This window comes from Sylvia atricapilla, chromosome 1, assembly GCF_009819655.1.
Source record: "Sylvia atricapilla isolate bSylAtr1 chromosome 1, bSylAtr1.pri, whole genome shotgun sequence".
In the NCBI taxonomy this organism is placed as follows: Eukaryota; Metazoa; Chordata; class Aves; order Passeriformes; family Sylviidae; genus Sylvia; species Sylvia atricapilla.
Window position 1 is genome coordinate 66,671,196 of NC_089140.1, and position 23,284 is coordinate 66,694,479.

General features: G+C 43.2%; 1 protein-coding gene across 3 annotated transcripts in view; it reads right to left on the reverse strand.

The window, feature by feature from the left end:
- The window catches only part of DSP (desmoplakin), a 39,082-nt gene extending 17,180 nt beyond the window's left edge, over window positions 1-21,902 (reverse strand). For all 3 annotated transcript variants that reach the window (XM_066324879.1, XM_066324870.1, XM_066324861.1), the window contains exons 1-12: window positions 21,620-21,902; window positions 12,602-12,704; window positions 10,779-10,927; window positions 10,260-10,434; window positions 7,515-7,643; window positions 6,318-6,368; window positions 5,134-5,295; window positions 4,099-4,203; window positions 2,800-2,895; window positions 2,468-2,593; window positions 1,560-1,712; window positions 354-508 (exon numbers count right to left, since the gene is read on the reverse strand). In XM_066324879.1, coding sequence (XP_066180976.1) covers window positions 354-508; window positions 1,560-1,712; window positions 2,468-2,593; window positions 2,800-2,895; window positions 4,099-4,203; window positions 5,134-5,295; window positions 6,318-6,368; window positions 7,515-7,643; window positions 10,260-10,434; window positions 10,779-10,927; window positions 12,602-12,704; window positions 21,620-21,822 — 1,607 coding nt within the window. In that variant the 5' untranslated portion in view covers window positions 21,823-21,902. The remainder of the gene's footprint in view (window positions 1-353; window positions 509-1,559; window positions 1,713-2,467; window positions 2,594-2,799; window positions 2,896-4,098; window positions 4,204-5,133; window positions 5,296-6,317; window positions 6,369-7,514; window positions 7,644-10,259; window positions 10,435-10,778; window positions 10,928-12,601; window positions 12,705-21,619) is intronic.
- Between the last annotated feature and the right edge of the window lie 1,382 nt (window positions 21,903-23,284).

Here is a 23,284-nt window from a genome sequence, read left to right on the forward strand (position 1 = left end):
ATACATCTGTCCTTGTAGCACAGCTACAAAACATCCCAAGAAACATCCACTAGATGTTAAGGCTCGTTCTCTACTTGAAAAAATCTTGGAAATTAATTTACACATGAATTTCATTAGTACAGATGAGAAAAACCTCATAGACATTAATGTTTAAACAGTTATAGGCCGCAACCTAGACCTCAGCAAGTTTCACTGAAGTGAGTTTCCTCAAGTCAAGGGTCTAGCCCTTAATCCCCCACCTTTAGGGGCATCTTGCACTCTGATCAAGACACAGAACATATTTTGTGACTGGTTGCTGTTTTGAGTGAACTCTAATGCCAGTGGCAAGTGTCCAAACTCAGGCAGCAACTCACTTGGTAGCAAGATCCACGGCCAGTGGGTTGGGGGGTGGGATGATAAGACTGACAGATGGCACCAGCATGTCCACTCCTCCGGGGCCCGTCACCAGCCACTTGCTGCGCTCGTTGTTGTCCTTCAGGATACACTCGTCTCCCTTGCGCACCGTTTTCTGGAAGGGATGCAGACCAACATTGTTCCTTAGTTAAGCAAGATGGGGTTTCCAGGAGAGACAGACAAGGAAGATGCACCTAGATCACAGAAGCAGGAGTGCTTCCCAGCCAGGTCTGGGTGTGCATCTCAGCTTCCTACTGGGGCAATAGATCAGTACAGATCAACCCCATATCCCTGAATCTGGTTTCCACATGAAGAAAACCCAAAAAAGCCCAAGAGTGAGGCAGGGAACACTCTGAGCAGTTGCCAGTCTGGCAGATTATCAGACTGGGGCTTGCCTCCACAAGGACTGAATGAGGACACATGGCCTGGTAAGCTGTGCCACCATGCATGGCTTTCAGCCAGTGAGCTGAAGGCATGAGGATATTTAGTGTTGCATCCATATTTGCAAAGGGACCGGGAGTAAGTGTAGCAGAGCCAGATTCACCAGCTCCAACTTCCAGAAATCCTGACACCAGACAGCCACAGGTGTGGCCATCGTGCAGGAAAAAGCACATAAGCAGAAAGCACATCTAAGTTTACTGCTTAAGGAAAAAAACTAGAAATAAACCCTAGCAGCCTCCATACTGAGGAGGACGAAAAAACATCACTATTCATTTCATAGCCCATCCAGAAAAGAAATGGGAATACCAATGAATAACTGTATAATCCTCACTTTTGTTAGATGAGTTGCTCACCTAAAGATCCAGAGAGGCACTAAAAAGGTGAACAATCACCAAAAGAGAAAAAGGTGTGGATGCTGAGAGGCATCTGTACAACAATTTTAACCTGATTATCAACAAGACTTTAAAGTTCTAATTTGAAATATGAGTATTAATGCTACTTTATAGATTAGTAATAGTAATTTCAACTAGATTTATTAATCAATAAGAATCTACTTGTTTATTCATAATGGCAAGAAAGGCAGAGCTTCTTCTGCCAAAGAAATTCAAGCTGACCAAAAGCAGATAAAGAGGTTACACCTATCAGCTCAATGGTTTGCTAACTAAGTAACCTGCAATTTTCTAGTTTACATGATTTTCATTCACAGCCAAAAAGGGATACAATACCAGATCCTGCTTGTAGTCACACAGAGCCTTGAGGATAATGGGCTTGTTACTTCGATAGTCTGGGTTACGTGGCTTCAGCTGCACAATCTTCCTGGATTTATTGACCAAACTCTGCACTTGCCTCTTGTATTCAAGAATTCTCTCACGTTCATTCTGCAAAGATTATTTGTATGTTACAAATTTATTCTAAAAAGAAAAGGCATCTATTCCCACTGTTTTATTAAGAGAGGGATACATCTGGACCTTATAGTAGGCAAAGCTTGCTTTAGCTCAAATGGGATGAGTCTTTGGCCTACAGTGTAAAACTGCAGTTTTAAAAAGAGCACAGAAACATCTAACAAAGTATCTTTGCAGCTCTGGCAAGATGCAAAGTTTGCAAAATTTGCATAGCAGGTTTTTCATACAGATCTTCAACGTGGTGAAAGTGGTGTTTAAGAAACAGGGGCACAAATTGAAAGAATCTAACAAAATGAATGCTAACAAAAAAAGGGAACAATTACATTTTCAAACCTGACTTCATCAATTGGCCTTTTACACCATTGACCATTTTTTCTCCAATTTGGAACTGTAGTGCTAAATTCATGATAAGAAAACAGTTTAAAAAGCTGACTTCTATCCTTTCAAAGAGACTATGGTGATAGAGTGACATGATGAATCATTTATAAAATGCATTTATCCTTTGAGGCAAAATCTATTCCATCACCTAAGAATAAAAGTATTCCCTTTTTTCATTTGTTAGCATGTCAGGAACTTGGGAATTGGTTGGACTTAAAAATATAATGGTCCCAAGTTCATACAGTACTGTATTTAAACACTGCAGTGCGCTTGGGTTTACATTTGGTATCTAAAGAGAGCAGCTGATTTCCCAGAAAAACAGAACATAACCTGTCAGGCAAGTGTGACAGTACCTCCAGCTCTTTGATCTGCTCCAGCAAAGTTGGCAGTGACATGCTCTTATCACAGATGAACTTCTTTCTGATAGAGTCTTGTAAGTTTTTCAGGTAGCACTCTGTGGCTTGGGCCTCTTCAAAGAACTACGGGAGAAAAGTCGTGAATTTGGCTGTGCATAGCTCTTCAAAATGTCTGCTAAAAAATTATGGGCTCCTTTAATGAAAAATCCCAGTTCACCTCTGGCACAACTTATAACACAGCAACAGTGAGCTATGCACAATAAATATATCTTTGATGGGATTCACACTTGTTTATAGAAGTAGTATGAATTTTCCACATCACTACTCACCTGAAAGTAAGCCGCGTTCTCCTTCAGATGAACATCAATACATTTGGTGATCTGAAGAATCCAGCTCCACTGAGTTTGCAATGTATCCATGTAGGCCTAAGAAAAACATTCACATACGTAATATATACAATTCAGGCCACCTCACTGATCCCTCTCCCACATCTCAACCTCAACCAAATTATCTACGCTTCACACAAATGCAAATGAAAAATGTGCTAAAATAAATTCACGCACAGCAGAACCATGTAATTCATGCAAATGGTTTCCCAACTTCTAAGCATCCATCTAACTGAAATGAGTTAAATACCTGCTTGTGAGACACAAAGAGAAACCTGTTCATGACCTGAATTTGTTTGATCAAAATAAAGCCTCAGGTGCATTAACAAAAAGGAGTGAAATGTGCAAACAGTAGTGAAAATGAAGTGTTTCAGCTGCAAGTGGCCATGTTCTTCTTCTTTCAGGGAACACCCCCAAACATGACATTTTATGCTGGTTGTTTTTAGATTCAAAATACTCAAACACCCATAATGTATATTCTTTAAAAAACTCTACACAACTTTCATTTCACTGCTGGAGTTACAAGGATCTTTCCTTTAAGAGAGAAACTGACTACAGGAGAAATAGGATTTTACACAATATTATAACAGTTAACCAAGTAAACAAATTGAAAAGCAGAAAGGATTTTTTTTCCTTCAGCTTCTTCTGTTGCAGACTTCTTACTGTTGTTGCACTTTTGAAACTGCAACAACTACAGCATTTCCTAATAAAATGAAGACTTCCAAATTGTTGCAGCCTTTTTAATTAAAATGTAAGTGTACACTAAGCTGTGAAAGCAAGAGTGTCTTGGCTAAGCTGGAGAAAGGCACTATGAATTTCAGGTGCAGGAAGTATTTGCGCTTGGATAAAACATAAACCCTCAACAAAGGGTGTGGCTTTTTTCACAACATGCCTACTAAGACAGCAGAACAGCAATGACATACCTTCACTTCCTACCATAACTTCTGCACTGTAGTCAGCTCAAACTAGATTCAGCAATTTCAACACACTCAGCTAACTCCCTAAAATTAGAATTAATTTTTGCTTGCATCTGTCACCATGCAGTTGTTAATGGCAAGGTCTGTACAGGAAGGTAGCAAAATTTATTAGAGCAGCTCATACAGCTGGGTAAAATGGGCATGATTTTGGGCAGGCAAACCCTTCTTGAGCCCAAATGCAGCATTTTGTATGTGAACTTCCACTGAGAACTTTTCCCATGTGGCAATTAGAGGAGCAAGTAAAATCATACAAAGTCTAACTCACCTCGATTTTGTCTGAAGCAGGATGTTGATTGAGCACTAGCTGGTCACTTTCTTGCTTTAGCTTGTTGAGTTCTTTTTCTTTAAGCTCCAGTTCACTCATCCGTTTCTAAATAACCAAAACACAGCATTAAACAAACTCCAAAGGTACACTGCACAGGATGATTTGCTTAAAATTTCCCAAATAGTTGTGACAATGTAAAATTATCCCCTCTAACAGTGTTTCCATTAGGTGTACTGAAGTTAATTATGAAGATTGTAGAATCAAAGAAGGTGCAATCATCTCAGTTCTTGTCTCTAGGCTTGCTGTTTCAGAGAGCAAAGCACACAAAATTCTGCCTTAAGAATGATGGAAGTAAAAATGACTGCATCTTGCAACATCCAAAACAACTAAAAAAAAAAAAAAAAAAAAAAGGCAAGAAAAAAAAAAAAGCACCTCCATAATAGTGTGAACTTTAATTCCTTTTTCAATTTGGTGATAAGCACCAACCAATACCAGTTAAACAAACACACATGCTCAATTTCCCTACACACCCACAGACAAGGAGCAGGGCAAACTACAGCTGACTGTGCACGCGGTGTGCTGCTGGCAGAACCACCAGAGGAAGAGATGCTCTACTTCCTGGTGACAGATAACCAGGGCCAAATACATGGACCTCTGACTCCTGCCCAGTCCCAACAGGGAGAATTAAAACTGCTTGATTCAAGTCCCTTAGTTTGGATGCCAGCACAATGACTGTGAGCACAAGTTGTGGTGACCACTGGTCTGTAGTGGACTGTACCAAGAAGGCCACATTCCAAGGTCAAAATAAACTAGGACAGCTCACTGAATGGGTGCAAAATCCTCCAAAAAAATGTCCTGTCCTGACTCAAAACGTTATTGCATAGTACTTTATTGAAAACTGTTGATAAAAAAAAACAGGGACTTCAAAAGAGTGAAGCAATGCCCTGTGATGACTCCCTCCCAAGAGAGGCTGCTCCTCCCTGACTATTCCAAGAGAGGGCCTATGGAAAGCACAGGGAGGTTGTGCTATCTTACAGAGAAGGACTCCTGCTTCCTGGTAATATCAGTGTTCCTGTCACTCCAGTCATACAGGAGCTCCTCTTCCTCACAGTCATTGATCCACATGATCTCTCTGCTGGTGGCCTGGATGAGGTTCTGGAATTGACGAAGCTGATCCATTCTCTCAAAGGAATATTTCTGCAAGGAAGTACAGAAATGAGAAGCCATAAACACATAAATGCCTGAGTTGGGTGGAGAAAGGGAAGTCAAGAGCACAGCATGGCTTTTTTTTTTTTCTTTTTCCTTTTCTTTTTTTTTTTTTTTTTTTTTTTTTTTTTTTTTTTTTTTTTTTTTTTTTTAATAAAATAACAGTAAAACCCACATGTCTGTAAAACCTGCTGGAAATGGACAGCAGATGTGCCTGGGTTTATTGAATCATGAAACCTGTTGGCAATGGACAGTGGACAACATGCCAGGATTTATAGAACAACAGGAACCTGATGTTAGCAGCTTCTCAAACTTATTTCAAACACACATGTAGCAGACATGTAGGCAAGGCAAACAAAAAGGCATGGAGGGAAGCACAAGAAATCTCTGAACATTTTACATCCTTTTACTTGCATTTGCTGCTCATGGTACATTCTTGATGTTACAGCAGCATCTTTTGCATAGTTGACACTTGAAGAAAAAATTATTTGTCTTCAGATCATAATACACATCCTGTTACTTGAAATCAGGTTGCCAGGAATCAGATTCTAATCTCAAGTTTTAAATAAACCATTTGCATAAGATTCTCGCTGTGTTTTACATTAAGATCCACAGCAAGGAAGATGCACAGCCCTACATGGAATTTGGTTCTAGCCCCACCTTGGAGTAACTTTTTAAGTTCCATATACAGCCTAATTTCATCACTACATTTACTCCCATTAAGGAGGTAGAGTTCTACTCTTCACCTGCTTAGTGACCAACTCCCTTCGCCAAGTGCAAACTAGAAACTTCCTTGTGGGAATAAGTCAATTATACAGCAGGCAATGCATTAATCTCAAGGCCATGACTCAAAATGAATCTTTCAGAAACTACAAAGCACTTTCAGTTTACTGCTGAATAGAATTATTTAAATGCGCATCTGTCATCTGTCAAAACCTGAAAAGCCCCTTGGCAATCACAGAGGTGTTAATAAAGCAAACAGGGTCTCAGAAATGACCACATCCCGTGCTTACCAGCAGGCCTTCATATTCTTCCTCCAGCTGATGAACCGCAGCCTTCTCCCGCTGGAAGAGAGACAGCAAATACTTAGTGAGCCTTTTACAAGTTGCCTATTTGCTGGTATTTCCTTTACAGTGTCAATATCATAATAATTGCAAGTGGTAACCTGCAAATGCCTGCAAGAGACATCTGTCAATAGCAGATTTGCTCCACTGGATGACTCAGGAAGTACAAAACCAAGGCTTGGACAAACTTATTACTCAGGGATGCTTGGAATATAACCAAGTCTGCACATAATCTGTAATACCAAAACAACACTCAGATTTCTTTCTGCACCAAACTCCTACACCAGCTAGTCCTGGAGCAAGCTTTGGTGATTGGGCCTGTCTGCTCATACTGTATTTTATACTAGCTCACAGTCTTCATCCCCATTTCTATAGCTGGGAACCTGCCCAGCCTTGGAACTGATATTCCACAGGGCAGACTATCACCTTTCCTATTTGAAGCAGAAGGGAAAAGGGAGCAAAATCCTTTTCATTCTTCAGCTTGGTTGAGATATCAGGGCTCCAGAACAGACTACCTTTTCTTTAGATTGAACTCTCTCTCTCCTGCCAAATAAGAGAAAAAATGAATGGAAAATAAATAAGCCTTCTGTCTCCTATACCTAACTGCTGGGCTGATAGGAGAGGAAGTTAACACTGCATTTTCAGCCACTTCTTTATTCTAATCACAAAATTCAGAGGGCAACAGAAGTCTCAGAGGAAAGAAAAAAATTAATAATATCAACACTTAAGAAAAGCTTTAATCTTAGCCCAAAATTACCTCCTTTCATAGGAGGTTTGGTGACTCAAGGCTGCATCTGAGCACTCACCTTATTCTTTCACTTTCCTGTTTAATATACTGAGACAGCAAGTGAGAATAATCATTCTTAGTCATTTGTCTCACAAATAATATGGCAATTTTTATTTGCCAGTCTTGGTGCACAACAACAAAAAGCTAAACAGCTACTAAATTTTTATTTTAAAATTCTGAGGAAAGAAGTGAAGCACAAAATTATCGAGGAGTTAAGAGTTGAAAGTGTTTGCTATCGTGACACCAGTGCCTTCTGAAAAGATGATGAACTTTTCAACATTCCTTTTTTGTGGTGGAATGCCAGTAAGCCAATGCTGTACACCTAGACCAAGCAATCTGTAAGGGAGGACAGTAATTACCAGATCTGTTTTGACTTTGTCCAGGTGCCAACGATAGTCTCCGATGGCATTGTGAGTTCTCCTGTGCTCACTAATTTGTTGCTCAATGGATGCTGCATCAAACCCCCACTTCACTTGCTCCATTTCAACCTGGGAACAAAAAACAGGATTGGTCTTTCATTTCCAACACTACGGCCTAAGCTGGAGCATAAAGGAATTCAACTGAAGGAAACAGACTATGTGGTAAGAGGGTAAAACTGAAAGAAAAAGAAGCTCAGGGTAGGGGGTTACAGTTTCTTTAAATTGCCATTAATTAAACTGTGTGACAGGCTCCCAAGGCAGGAGAAACAAAATAGGAAAAATATTTCAGTTGTTTATAGTTACACTAGATGAAGCACACTCAGTAGTGTATTTTCATCTGGTTTTCTTTGGACCAAACTGTTATTTTATGTTCTACAGTAAAATTACTTTCTTATCACTCTGAAAACAAACCACGACTTTATCAAACAATGCTATTCATGCAATTCATGTGAAAATGCCCAGTTAAGTTCTATAGCCCAGTACACCAGATCTCCATTTTAATTTTGCTCATGCAAACTTCAACAATCTCAGTTAAATGCAGTCACACTAAAAAAACTCCACAGAAGATAAACTGAAATGACTAGAGAACGTGTTGTTTGTCTTGCATTTTGGCAATATTTATTGTAGGATGGCAAGTGAAAATGCATAGAAACCGTCTTGAAAAACAGTAATACACCTGCTAATTACTAACCCAAAATCTGACTGCAGTTCCTTGTTTCATTTTTTTCAAATATTAAAAGCCACCTAACTTTAAATTCAGCTCCTCAAACTCCAAATCCTCTTTTATGCTGCAAAGACACACTACGACTCTGTCTGAATGCCTGTCTGTGCACATGCCCAGTAAAGAAAGAGGAATCCTAATCTTGGGTTGGGACTGAATTTGATAATTACCAGTCTGGAGTCAAATCTCTATGACTCAACAGATGGCAAAGCCAGAACTCAAGTAGGGGTTCAAAGGCAGTGCTGAAAACGATCCAAGAAATGAAACCATTTTTCATTCACCTATTTACAAGTTAGAGGACTTTGACCCTTCTCGCTGTATTTAAACAGTCTAAAGAGACTGTAGCAACAGTGGCAGTCATGGCTGGCTGCCATACATGAACAAAGGCTGTCTGGATTTCACTGCACTTTCCCCAGTTCTGCACTAGAAATTTGACCAACCCTCCTTGCCACCTGATTCTCCTACCAGCAAACCATCCAGACAAAAACCGGAAAAACAGCAAAAAGACTGAAGCTGCTCAGAATTTTTCCCTACATCTCACCACATAACTAGGGGAAACATTATCCTAGTCTCAATGTGAGCAAGTAATGGGACACAGCAAGGCACAACAGAAAGAAGTAACATCATGGCAAGTTCAAAATAAATTTCCCCAGTGAGGTAAGTGCTTAATGGCCGCACCTCAGCTTTGCTGTAGAGATGAAGGGGAAAAAAGAGAGAGAGAGAGCCTTTTACTTTCACAGGAGGTTTGGTGTGGGAGCGCAGCTATAAAGCACTTGCTTATGCTCCCTGTGTTTAGCGAGGGGTGTCTGAGCAAGGCATCACATGGTGTCTTTGGGAGGTGCAGCCTGTTCACCATCTTTCAGCGCTGGAAGCGTGCCCAGAGTCTGCCCAACATCACTCCTCAAGCCACGGCAGGGCTGACAATCAGCCTCCTCTCCCACAACATGTGTAGAGCAATAGTGTTGGCTGCAGCTGTCCAGGCACAATGCTTATACACATTACCACTCAAGGAGTGCATCTCCACTTCCCCTTCCTCCTCTGAAACATGCCACACCAGAAGGCTAGACTATAACTAGCACTCACTTAAAAACACTGCAATTCTACAGAGTTCTACCCTCCCCATTTGGATTGTGTAAGAGCCACCTGGCAAATGCCATACGCAGATAATAATGACAGAATCACAAACCAACAACCTAATAAAGAGAGATAAAAATAATGCAATTTCAATCTACAAGGAGGTCTGCAAAGTGTGACTTCAGCCACCTTGTTCCATCCTCCCTACCTGTCTCTCAAAAAGGGCTGTTCAACCACAAACTTACAACTTTCACTTCAACACACAACTTTGACCTCAGCAGCACAAAAACTGTGTGCTGCCCACTCCAGGTTACATCAGCAACAGCTGTGAATTGGCAAATTTGTTCTCAGAATGCAACAAACAGTAGCTTCAGCACTTCTGTGTGCATTTCAGCACTGACTTCTGAAAACCTAGTCCCGTGGCAATCAGCTCTACCTCCCTGTGACAAAGACAGACTAGAAGGGGAAAACAATTCTGAAATACTGGACAGTGGTTAAATCTGTGAAGATGGTCTTGTCTGTGTAAACAGCTACAATAAATACGAATCAAAGGAAATCTGTGCAAGGAAGGAACAAGGGAAATACTGAGCACAATAATCTCTAACACAAATATGTCTTTTGTTATGTTAACACCTGTGTTTCATTTAGCTTTCAAATCTAACTTCCACACCTGTTCCTGTGCAAAAGAAGACCCCAGTCCATGTTTGGATTTCAGTGAGAATTCACTGTATGTACAATACCGGGAGGAAAAAAAGGAACTTGGAATAACATGCAAGCATTCACATGTGTCTTTACTTTTCTACTGGCACTCAAAACAACACTACATATGAGGTGACATTCACAAACAACACCAGGTTTTAGCATTGTCTCTACATTTTGCACAGATTTACCTTCTGCTGCCTCATCCAGCTTAAACATTCACTTGTGACACGTTTGGTGTACTCATCCCAGCCCGAGCCACTCTGGGAGGAGAAGCAGCCACCACCTTTGGAGCTGGCCCTTCTGGCACGGGGAACACTGATGGCTTTGTACAGGGCACGCATTTGCTCCTGGAGCTGGAGCAGCCTGAAAGGGAAGGAATCACTTAGTGTCTGTGAGCAAAACACCCAGAAAACAGACAAACAATGCAATTTCTCTCCTACTGGACCACCAACTATGCAAGACAAAGTGTTGAATGTGAAGACCGTAGAAAAAATATATCGACTAAGATTTCATGAAGACAACCAAGGCTTGAATTTCTGTAACAAATATATTACTGCAAGACCCTTCTCCATGTTATGTGACCAAACAGATTTAATTCCACCTTATTGATTTCTATTTCATTCTGCAACACAAGGGAAGGCGAGCATTTGAGGTGCCACAAACTTTGATCAGTCACATACCCAACCCCAACACTTCCCTGACAATACCTTTTCTGATACATGTCACAGGGCTGGCCCATCTGCCTCATCTCTCTGATCAGCCCATCCAGGATGTCCATTTGGTCATTTGCCTGGGCAAAACAGTCTTCCAGATCCCTGTTGCCTCTAAGTGGGACACCATCCCCATATTTCAATTCCTAATGAAAAAAAAAAAAAGGATGAAAATTAAATTAATATTCATCATCTAAGCTTCCTTTGGTTGTCTTAAAACAGATGTGAGGATGGGTTTCTTTTTAGGAAGCATGATAAGTTTCAACTTCCAGGTCTCTGACTGCCAGTTTTAACTGGCAGAAGGCTGACTAGCAAAGGATCCACAGTCACTGGAAAGTCCTTATTAAAATAAAATATGGAAGAAAATTATTAAAATGTAGTATCAAACAAAACTTTCCAAGAAGAGCAGCACATCTTGATGTTTATCTCAGTGGAGCCAAAGCTTCACAAGGTGTGCTTCTTAAGACATGCTTTTGTGTTCAGAAGATGAGAAGGAAACACTGTCCTAGTAGGAGATGGCAGATATTGCTCCTGACTTTCCACAAGGTTCCCTGAGGTTCTAAGACTTCCCCCTCCAACAAAAACGCAAGCAGTACCGTCTGCCTGGGTCCAGCTCCATGCCTCATCACATTTGCATCCCACCTTATCACCCAAAGTGTAGGAAAATTCTCCATGCACCTTCTAAGTGCAGTTGGACCAGCATAGTCATGGTTGATTCAACCAGGAAGACATAGATCTTGCACCTTATCCCACACTGACACAGCCATGCTGAACAAAACATAATGCAGCTGTGACCTGATTTTGCAAATAAAATATTATGGATCTCATTGCTCTGTCCCTTAGAAAGAAAAGAAAGAAACAAGCAAGGAATGCATGTTGTGGCACCAAGCTGGAACTAAACATCTCTTTCTTTCAACTTCACTGGAATAATATTAATCCTGAACAAAAGGCAGTATTTACTCTGGCATTGATTTTTATATAAACATGCTCACACATCCCGTATCTCTGAAAAGGAAATGAACTCCTAACCACAGAGTTCAGTTCTGAAAGAATTTTCTGTTCACAGAGGGTCCGAAAGTGCACATTAAATCACATTTACTGCCAGAACTGTGAAAGTGTTTCACATCTCAGTGGCCTCAACAGCAGGATGCACTCACCACCCTGCACCTCCTCTGACTTCAGCAAGGACAGAGGACACCCCATGTTTGCCAGGAGTGAATTCAGTTTAGCATCAGTGAATAAGCCACCCCGAGGCACTCTGAGTTTGTACCAGATACTGCAGAGATTATTTGTATGTATTTGAGCTGGAACAGCCAGGAAGACTTTAATCTAGTCTCATTTACTTTAGGAATCATCTGAAAAAATAAAATAAAGGTAATTAAGGTATTTCCTAAGGTGGCTCAGGTTCATTGTGGCCCCGCAAATGATGACAATATCCTACAGAAGACACTAAAAGAGTGTAAATAGTCATTAGTAATGGGTGTTATCACTGACAGCGGTCCTGATCTAAAACTGAAAAATAAGATGCAATAGAATCTGTTTGAGGGTGGGTTTGTTTTTTGTTGTTCCTTTTTTTTTTTTAATCAAGAAGACCCCTTTTACTAACCAGATGCATTTCAATCAGTTTTACTGAACAGAATACAGAGGGAAGAAGACAACCTAAGAAGGAGGTATGCCATTCCACTCCCAGTTGCCTCACACAAACAGCTGAAAAGGGAGAAAGGAGATGAAGAAGCAGAGCCTGTGAGTCCAGACAACAGTACAGAGTATGTATGTAACATTCATAATCACTTTGGATAAGAAGAACAAGAAGCACTCACGGGCTGTACTATGAGCTCAGCTCGCGTCAGGCAATCCGAACAGTTCTGCAAAAGCTCCTGGATGGTGTTCTGGCGTCTGGACATGGTACAGGTCCCATTCTGGCTGTTGTGGGGGAAAAGAAGATGAAGTAAATACAGAGAAATTGCACATTTTGAAGAAATACAAGAAACACAAATTCAGAAGAGTTAAGAGAATTTACACGGAATAATCCACCTCATGTAGATTCACACACACACACACACACACACTAACTAAACCGTGAAAGTTTAATGACAATTCCACAGTGGCAGATCCACTTTATAGTCCTGCAACAGCAGGCATGGAAACTGGCATGCCATAAAGGAGAAAGTTTTATTCCAGTACAGGTATTTATAGCTTTGATAGAAAAAAATTTTGGCAGCATTACAGTGGGAATGAATTATCACAATCTTTGTTAAAGTCAATACATCGGAGCATAGCTTTTGTGTGATGTAATTGTTCATGATATCACACCAGCCATCAAATGTCAGGGCACACAAGGAAAGCAGGATCCTCAGCTAGGCAAGCACAGGAGCACACAAGTCCACACAAGTGTAAGAAGAGCCCTTTTATCAGCAGAAATGCACAAAGCGAGTGCACTGTTTTAGGAATGAATTGCAATATACAAGCTACTACAAAAAAAAGTAGGGCCTGGAGTCAGAGGACATGCTTTCTTACAAATACATAAGGGATGAGTTTGGAATCTCCAAAGTAAAACCCCAGAACTAAAATCAGTAGTGGAGGAAAAAACCAAGGTAAGTAACGGGGTCATTACTGCTGTCTTGCACATAATCTACTGCATCCATACTGCCAGAATGTTGCTTTTCCAGCTTTTAGGATTCAGCCATCAAAGTGAGCCACTGCAGCTGAATGGGGCTGAGGTGCTCCAAGTGAGGAGCCATTGCTTGGTGATGGGATCAGACCTCCTAAGGAAGCCCAGGCGGCTCCTGAACCCAAACACTTGCCAGTGAAACTAAAATAAGCCACTATCAGTAAGAGCTAAGGTTGTTTCCAAGCCTTGCCTAGCTTTCTAACTCCCGTGCTCAGAGTAGGTAAGCTTTTCCATTAGAAATCACTGAAGAGACAAACACTCCTTACAACACTAATGCCAACAAGAGTACCAGTGTCGATCTGTCCAACTCAGAGCCAGCAAGCAATTCGGATTCAATGGAAATCCTTCCACTGACTTGAACAGACTCAGACCATCCTTCACCAAAGGAATTGTGACAATGAAAAAGCAGAACTGTCCTTGGCAAAATCACTGGAGTGGTGAGAAACATTCAATATTTTTTAATGCTCTTCTGCAGCATGATGCACCAGCAGCCTGCTGCTCTCCTATCAGCTCATCTGGAACAAATAGAAAAGGTCTGAGCAACTTCTCAGCAGCTTCCCCCATACCAGGGAACAGACCCTCAGAGGTGCACAGACAAGACTGCAGAGTCACTGGGTGACATAAAACAAGCTGTACACATGCAGCCCCCAGCTTGTACCGTGACCCTTTGGCTGCACAAACGCTGCGCCCCACTGTGCAATGCACCCCCCTGTGTATCTTGGAAACAGCTTAAAGAAAACAATTATGAAAAATAACATATGGGTCTGGTTTTGTGCCAGCTTCCTTTTCTAAATCATTCCTTCTCCTTAGGCATCACTGCTGTGTTTAGATATAGAAATATCTGACTGCATCTGAAATTTACATTTAATTACATCCACAATTATTCTCATGAATGAAACATAATAAAGAAGAGAAAGGAACCTTCCGAGCAATTTTCTCTTTTTAGAACATTGAAGAGTATTTTCTCTTGAATCACTTTTGTCCATCATGTTCTGGCAGCTACAAATGCTGGATAGCCATTAAAGCCAAATGAAGTATAGATGATGACCAGACTTACTCTGTAACCAGTCAGTCTATCTCCTCTGGCTTCAGGGTAACTTTACTGAGCTCAAAGACATTACTCCACCATGACAAGAGGTCTAAATGATAGCTATTACAGTTAACATGGTAAGAAATGGTGAAGAAAAGCTATTTGCAAATAAATCAAACTATTAAATTAAAATATAAAGAAGTAGAAATACAAGCATTTTGTGTTCAGTCTAATGATATTTGAACACCAAATCCATAATTATTGTCCAAATTATTAAAAATAATTGAAAACCTGAAGATGGCTAAATATAGATGAACAAAACTTTTTCAAAAGCAGGAGTAGAGGCCTTGAAATGAGAGGCTTAAGTACACCCTATCTAGGTCTTCAAATAGAGTAACAACAAGTTACTTGTTTACAGTTCATGGGGACCTTCACAAGAAGAAAGCAGCACATATTTAAGGCTTTCCAATGAGCAGATAAAGATATAACCAAAATAATGTCAGAAGCTGGAGCTATACAAATTGAAAGCAGAAAAGAGCACACTATTTTATTAATGCCTTCTTTGTTGTTAAAAATCTAACCAGTTTTGCCAGTAAAAATACAGAGATCAATCCTATGATAATGATGAAAAGGTCATGACCTGTTAGAGGCACTGGCTTTCAAAACTGTCAGAAGACCAAATAGAGCTCATGGGGATACTGGGGTGCAATCAGAAACAGCAGATGCCAGCATAGGAGCTGATGTTTGATGGCATAGCTCCACCAAGCCAACAGGAATCCAGAACTTCAAATCTGAAGCGGATTTAGCTGTACAAACATGCCCAAGGGCATAAATCAATCTTTGAACTTAAAAAATAAAAACACTTAGTGAGACCATACCTCAACAGACGTCTACTGATGTTGATACATCAGATGGCACTAGCACAATCTCACAGGGACACATCTTCAATACTTTCCACCCATGTGACAGGAAGGTACTTCATTAGCAGTTTCAAAGTCCTTCAGTATTATCTACCTCTTAATGAAGCCAACAGGCCTTTAATGGGGATCAGCAGATCAAAGCAGAAACTCCAGTTCAGAATAATAAAACAACCAACCTTGACGCAGTAGGAAACAGACAGCCAAAGTAAAATCATTCCCAACACATAAAATTCTGCACCAAAGAAACTGAGGCAAACCCTGAGCATGCTGGACAGAATCATGGAATGGAGGCAAGAACAAAGCTGGATTTTTGAAGTAAAAACATGTAACCTACATGCTACATGAAAATATATTTATGTCCCTTACACAAATGTAGGATACCAACAATCCTCAGAGAACACAGATTAAGTGGGTTACTTTCCACGGTATTTTGTCAGTGTCTCTCTTGTTTTGTCTGATTTTGTTTAGATGAAACTGAACGAGTTTAGAGTAATGTTTGTCATTGTAACACCTACTGCTGCTATGACAATTTGATTTAACTCTGGCAGGATCTAAACCTCAAACATATGAATAGGATCCTGTTGTATCCAACACTGGAGGCACACCATGCAGTGAAAATAAAGGCAGATTTTTCATTTGTTTTACTGCACCCCTGCAAATGCAAGATATGTTATCAACCATTCCAGCAGATACGGAAAGAACTGGGGGCTGGTCTTTTAGCAGGACTCATAACAGAAGAGGACAGGGTCTACTACTAATAAATACATATATTTGCAATAACCTGACTATTTGCTGTGCTGTTTTGCTTTTGTAAACCCTGCAGAACAGCACTGAGTGAACAGACTGGACAACTTCTGACCTTAAGTATGTATTTGTTCCAACAACTCATTTTAGACTATGGCACTTATTTGGAAGGCAACTCATTAATTTCAAAAAGGTCCTATTAAGCAGAGTTCTTTATTGAAATAACTTAATTTTAACAGTCATTAACTATTAAAGGAACAAAGGAAAACAAAAGGGGGTAGAGTCTTTGTTTTAAAATTACGAAAACACTTCAAAACACAGATGAATTGCTTTTACTTGGGATGTTGAAATGTAGGCCTGTTGCTCTCCGCTGTCAGGAGAGCCCTAGGAAAGGCACAGCATCTCCCTGTTGTCATTCAGTACAGGAGCCACCCTTCTAACTGCATGTCAAGGCAGAACACATTGCTCCCTTGCTGTAATACCCTCCTGCTCTCCCTGAGAAACAAGAGGACAGCCCAACCCTTGCTGCCACCAGGATTTGGGCAGGATAGCAGCTCAGGCAACACCTCCCTGGGGAATATACCCCAGCTGAGCTAAATCTAGCCATTACTTTACTGTTGAATCCTCGATGTCCGAACTAGGATTTGTGAAAACTGATGAAAACAGTACCCGTGATCCTTACAAGACCCCCAGTTCACTGAAATAAGACAGAACTATTCCTGCTTTTCCTAAAAGGGGCTGAGAAACACGCTCAAGGCCATACGATGAGTCATGAGAACAGAGACAGACATGTCAGCAGTGCCCACATCCCAGAAGACAGCAGGGCTGAGTACTGCTGGCAGCAACCTATTCAAGCAGTCAAAAAATCATCCCAAGTGATGCATTTTGAATAAACCAAATACTTTCTCTAAAAACACAGCTTGCACCTTCACAGGCCCACTGGGGGAGCTGATGTCATCACTGCAGAACCCAAGGGGCAAGGAAGCCAGCTGCCTTCTGCTTTCCCATTTGCCTCCCATTTGCTGCAAGACCTGCACACACCCAGCACAAACACCTGGACCATGGGGGCTGTGCTGGAGTCTGCCTTTGCCACTGCACATCCAGAGGCTGCTGGGTTATCCAGGGTGGGATCACCGCCCAGAGAAGCAGGGCAAAGGAAACACAGAAACACATCCACCAGTTCTGAGGAGCCTTCCCACAGCTTCACAGCTCCCTAAAGCTTTGGAGCACAAAGAGGTTGCTCTTGTCCTGAAGATACTATTTAAAAGAAATTAGAATAATCCTTGTTAAATTTTCCAAGCCCTCCACAAAACTTCTAGCCTTTTAAAAATTCAAAGCTTTTAATTTTTTTTTAATTCATTCAAAAACGCAGGAAGCTTTAAAAGAAAGTCTTCTAGCAGATCCAGAATATTGAATGATTCCCACAACTCAACTAGAGCAAAAAAAAAAATAGCGCTACTTTTTCTTCACACTTCCCACCCCCTCCACACAAACTTGTTTGAACAAGCAGAAGATTCATAAAGGGATTACCTGGTATGCCCAGGGTAGGCAAGTCAGAAGAAAAACCTGACCTGGAATCTGCATTCCCAGCACAGAGCCTGCACATACCACCGCCCATCTGCCACCACCCGCCAGCTGGGTGTGCGTGTGCTGGAAAACGCAACGGCATGAAGGTGGTGAATCACAACAGCCATAAGAACACAACCAGGAGTTAAAATGCTGCAGTCCAGCTTTCCCTGTCCCACCTCAAAGAAGGTGAATACAAACTGTCAAATCATCAGGAGTTCTCCTCATATGTCTCTGCTCTAACTAGGACCAGTTTTGGCACACCACAGGCTCACCAAGCGAGTCCTATCTGCCAAGTATGCACACAGACTAGGGTTTCCATGAGGGTGGAAATCTGAAAAGACCTCTGCATCTGGCACAATCAGGCCCTAAATACCATTTAAAATGTGCAAAAAGCCAGTAGTTACTACTGAATTATTAGGACTCCCCCGGAGCTTAGTGCCTTTGCAGCGTGCAAAGTTTCATAAGGGATCGAACCCCACCTGTTCACAGGAACCCTCATGCTTTTTCCCACTGGTATAAATCACCAGGAGCAAGAGACCCGTTCCCAAAGGCCTTAGCTGTTCCCAAAGGCCGTCCCTGCCGCATGCAGCAGGCTGCTCGCACGCTGCCTCTCCCGCCTCCGGGACAGGGAGGTGCCGAACACCGGCTCCAGCCTGGACCATGGAACACAGCCGCGCTGCAGTGGGGCAAACCCCCTTCTCCTGACGGAGGCTTTCACACCTGCACGTCCCTACGGAACAGAGAGCTGGGAAAGGCACGGCCAGAGCCTCTTCTCACGGCGGGGCAGCGTCACCTTTTCGCTGCCAGGAGAGCGGGGCGCGGGCTGTGCCGGCAGGACAGGTATTCCGCAGCCTTTCGCATTCCTGCCTCGCCGGCTGCGCAGCTCAAAGTTACCAACTCCGCTCAGCCAGGACTCCACACATCCTTGCGACAGCGATGGGAAAGGCAAAAGTGTGGCTTTGAGTCGGTTTTCTCCACGTTAACTTTGTTTCTTGGATCCTCGAAGTAGTGTCAGGGCAGGGGAGGTAATTTTCTAACTCCTTTTCTAACTTGAAGCACGGAAGTTACATTAATCTTTAAGAAAAACTGTGTAAATTAATTCATGTTCATGTCACTCAGTGACCGTGAATCCTAGGCTATTCTTTTTCCTTAATCTTAGCAATGACAAATAAAACTGCAAATCTTTGCCTTTTTTTTTTTTTTTTTTTTTCTCTCATGGTTTATCAGATTTTCTATCTCCATAGCAAAGACATTGATAAATATTTGACTGATGAATTGGCACTTTAGCAGAGTGTGACTCACTGTCAAGCTGAGTATCTGTACTCCGGGCCAAGCTCATCCTGAGTTCCCAAGCCAGAAGAAACCGGGAATGTTGTAAAAGCACCTTGCTGAGCCCTAAGGGTAGGGAGCGTCCCATATTGCTCTGTGAGTAATGTAATACTCAGCACAGACTTGTTTGGCAGAATACGCCCCAAACCTTACAAGACTAGACCCTAACTTGAATCCTGCTGCATTTAAAAATTAGGGTAGAGTGATCTTCCCCATGGAAGAAAAGAAGCCTCCGTTTTCTGAGTTCAGTAGATGCCACTAAACTTTGGCACTGAATATGCCAGGCTAAATGTAATTAATAAAACCAGTCCCATAGATGACGGCCCTGGTCCCAATAGCACAACATGCAGAGCATTTGGTGGATTTTCTGCACACAAACACAAGTGCAAAATCAGGCAAAACTGCTTGTTTCATTAACTGACAATAAACCACTTGTTTTGAGACACATTTTAACTCCTATCAGCACTGCTTATAAATAAACCTATGCAACTAGGTAAGTTGGCAAATACATATACTCTGTAGCAAAAAAAATATTTAAAGTATTTGGTGTGGTCAGATTTTTTCACATAAAATAATAAGTGAATTCATACTATATATATATTTTTTTCTTTTTTAATCTCGATAATCATTGTCTTTAGTTCCACTCAGAAGTCTCTCAATAAAGTCAACAGGAACGTTCATTGCAACCTCCTTGCCAGACATACATTCTCAGAAAGGAGATATGAATAATACATTATAAAAAGAAAATGAAAGAATGTTGACGTAAGGTTGTTAACCTCTTGATCAGGTCTGTGCTTTCCACTCTCACTACACCACCACTGAATGCTACAGAAAGAAGAGCCTAACAAACTACAAACTACAGACTGGCTTAAAATATGTAACTAATGCTAAATTAAAGGAAAGCATTTCTTCTCTAGTGAAAGTCAGGAGTGATATGGAAATCATTCTAGTGAATCCAAATAGAGTTGCACCAGTGTAAAGTGAGGAAAAAGAGAATGACCAGGAAGGAACATGCGCTGCCATTCATTTTTCATGGCTGTCTCTTGTAAACAGTGAAGGTATTTGCAATGAAGCACCACTAGCAAGACAAATCCTCCCACATGCAGCGCAGCAATGGCATCTTGGAGTCCCAGTGTGTGCACTCCCCAATGCTACAGTACTGAATTGTTCTTATTATAGAGCAATAAATAGATATTCTCATACTATTATATTGATAACTGGATGTGTTCTGGCTGCAATTCATTGTAACTAACTTACCTACACACACAACAAATTGAAAGCCCAACAAAGAACTAAAACTAAGAAATGGGCAAAGTAACAAACAAAAAAGTCCATAGATTGCAAGTTTTGTCATTCATTCAGTGGTCCTCTAGCAACTGAGCTGACACACCTAAGCAGCACACACTGTACTCTCTAGGATAACCTTGACTCTCTATGGCCGTTCATGGATCTGCTTGATATAAAAAAGCCTGCCTTTTCTCATCTGTTTACTGTGTATGCTGCTTATTTACTATATATGTTTAATTATCACTCTTTTGCAATCCAATCATCAACTATGCATAAAATTAGCGCTTAAATTCTAACTCAAAATACATGACAGGGCCTCTGCATCAATTCCTGAGTCAGTGGCATCCATAATTAGACCGATAGATTTAATACAGCCATTCCACACACACAAACCAGTCATGACCAGCTGTGCTTTGTGATGGTGTAGCACACACACCACACACCCGCACTGTTTCCTTCAGCGACCATAACTACTTTTCAGTCCCGTGAATTCCCAGACAAGGAGATAAATGGAGAAGTCTTCATGATTACTGCACTCTGCAGAAGGTCCTTGACAAACTTGATGGGCACAGATTGCTGGTACAGCTGCATCCATGAGAACAGGCACTCGCCAAGCCAGGAATCCCAGCTGGATTCACACCCTGCCTACGAGATCTTGACTGTGCTCACAGCACCAGGGCAAGCAGAAAGTTAAAAAGATAAGAGGCGAGGAGAGCAGACCGATGTTGCTTGTCATGTATCTCTGCCCCCTGCCACCAAATGTCAGGGATCGCTCTATAAAAGATCACGACAAACTCCCAGGCCTCACACAAGCAGAAACAAACTCAAAATTTAACAAGAGAACATTTCCCACTAGTTAAAATGGTTTTATAGCCCTAGCTATGCAACTAACCGGGGAAGGCAGAGCCTGGGTGTATGGGGTATAAAGCAATTCACTTCAGTTCAGCTTGTTTTGCGTCACTGAGCAAAGCGGGGGTTTATCAGCGCAGAACCCTCGGGTCAATACAGCCAGCACAGACCCATTTACAGCCCTCAGCGCAAACGGGAGACATTGTTTTTATTCCTGCTACTCTCTTCAAGGAGAGTCACCACCAAAAGCGGCTTTTTGAAAGTAAGTTCTTCGCCTGCACTTAAAAGCCTTTTAGAAGTTAAGACGCCTCAGAGAAGAGCAGGATAAAGAAACTCGCGAGCTCGCAGCTAGGGAATCCCACCGCGCGCGGGCTCCCGGCAGCTGTCCGAAGGCGGCCCCGAGGGAGCGGGGCCGGGGGGCGGCTGGACCCGCACCTACCCGTATCCGTCGGAGGCGTAGTCCCCGCCGTAGGTCTTCTGGTAGTAGTAGGTCTTGTGGGTGTGAGTGGTGCCGCCGCCGCCGCCGCCGCCGCCGCCCACGACATGGGAGCTCATCTCGTAGCGCAGGTCGGTGCCGGACTCTGCCCGCGCCATGCGGCCCAGCGTGTTGATGCGCGGGTGGGAGCCGCCGTTGATGCTCATGGCGGCGGGGGAGCCGCCCGGGGCGACGCGGGCCGACGGGCAAAGCGACGGGGACACTCAGCCGGACCCGACGGCAGGAAAGGCATTCACGGCCGGCAGCGCCCGCCGCGGTGCCGCCGCTCCTCGCAGTCCGCAAGGGCCGGGGAAGAGCCGGGGGTCGGGCGGCCCGCAGGTGAGCGCGGGGCAGGAGCGCGGTGCGGAGCCGGGCGGGCGGCGAGGGCTGGCGGCGGCAAAGAGCGGAGGTCCCGTCCCGTCCCCTCCCCGCCGGCAGAGGAAAGGCGAGGCCACACCTTTCCGTGCTGGTTTTAAGCGGCGCTCCTGGGCGTGGAGCCGCGCCTCGCCTGTGTCCTCCGCGCCTCCTCGGCGGCCGCCCCGCGGTCCTCCTGCGCCCCGGCCCCCGCCCCGCCGCGGTGTCGCTCCCCGGTGGCCGCCCGGGCACCGCACGGCCTCTGGCACCGGTGTTTCCACCACCTTTCCCGGTGCGTGTGCTGCCCTCGGGAGTCGCCGGCGGAGGTTGGAGTCCACCTGGAACTTCCTCCCGAGCCTGTGTTTGCGGGCTGGCGCTTGCCCCGGAGGTGCGGCCGAGGGGCATGGGGCGGCTCGCCCGAGCGCTGGGAGCGCTGCGGGGAGGATGGACGGGGCCAGGGTGCCCTCGACGCCAAACACCTTGGTGCCTCTCCGGAAAGAGCCCGGCACCTGGACAAGGCAGTGCTGTGCTGGGTAAATCGGCAACATTCCGTCGAGGATGGGTCCGCTCCGCTGGCAGCTGCCCTTTACCCTGCGCATCGACGGGGTGTTGATACACGTCGGGAAAATGACGCGAGTGTTTCATCAATTCCCAAACACCCAGGGTCTCACGTTTAGGAGGGCTTTGGGCACTCCAAGCCCAGAGCATTTCTGAAAAAGGGCTGAAATTTGTTCCCCAGTGCACAAAATGTTGGACTGCTGCCATGCGCTGGCTGCATTTGTGCCTGGGAAAGAAGGTATTCAGAAACAGGCATTTAAACTTGTCTTTTCTCCTCTGATTTTCTTGATCCCGCCTTCTGGTGCTCTGAAAGCTGTGTTTGTCTCCTAAGACATGGCCTGTTTGAAAGTCAAAGTCATTTTAACACATTCATGCGTGTACAGGGTGTCGGCAAAGGCAGTTTGCTGTAGGATGCCCAAAAGCACCTTTGTTGCCAGCCAGTGACCATCGGGTTAGTCTCAGGTGTCAACTGAGCACCATTTCTTAGCTGGTCTCAGTGGCACTGCCACTTGTCCACGGTGTTGGAAAACAAAGATAGCCAGATTTTAAGAAGCAGGAGTCACTCATGAATAACTGTGCCAGGCTTTTCTGAAATAATCCTGAGGCTTTGATCCCGATATGTGGTACATGAGCCAGCTGTGTCAGCCACCTGATGCTCTGTGACAAGATGCCTGCTGGAAGTTCTTTAAACTTGTGTGAGATTACCAGCAGCCCACA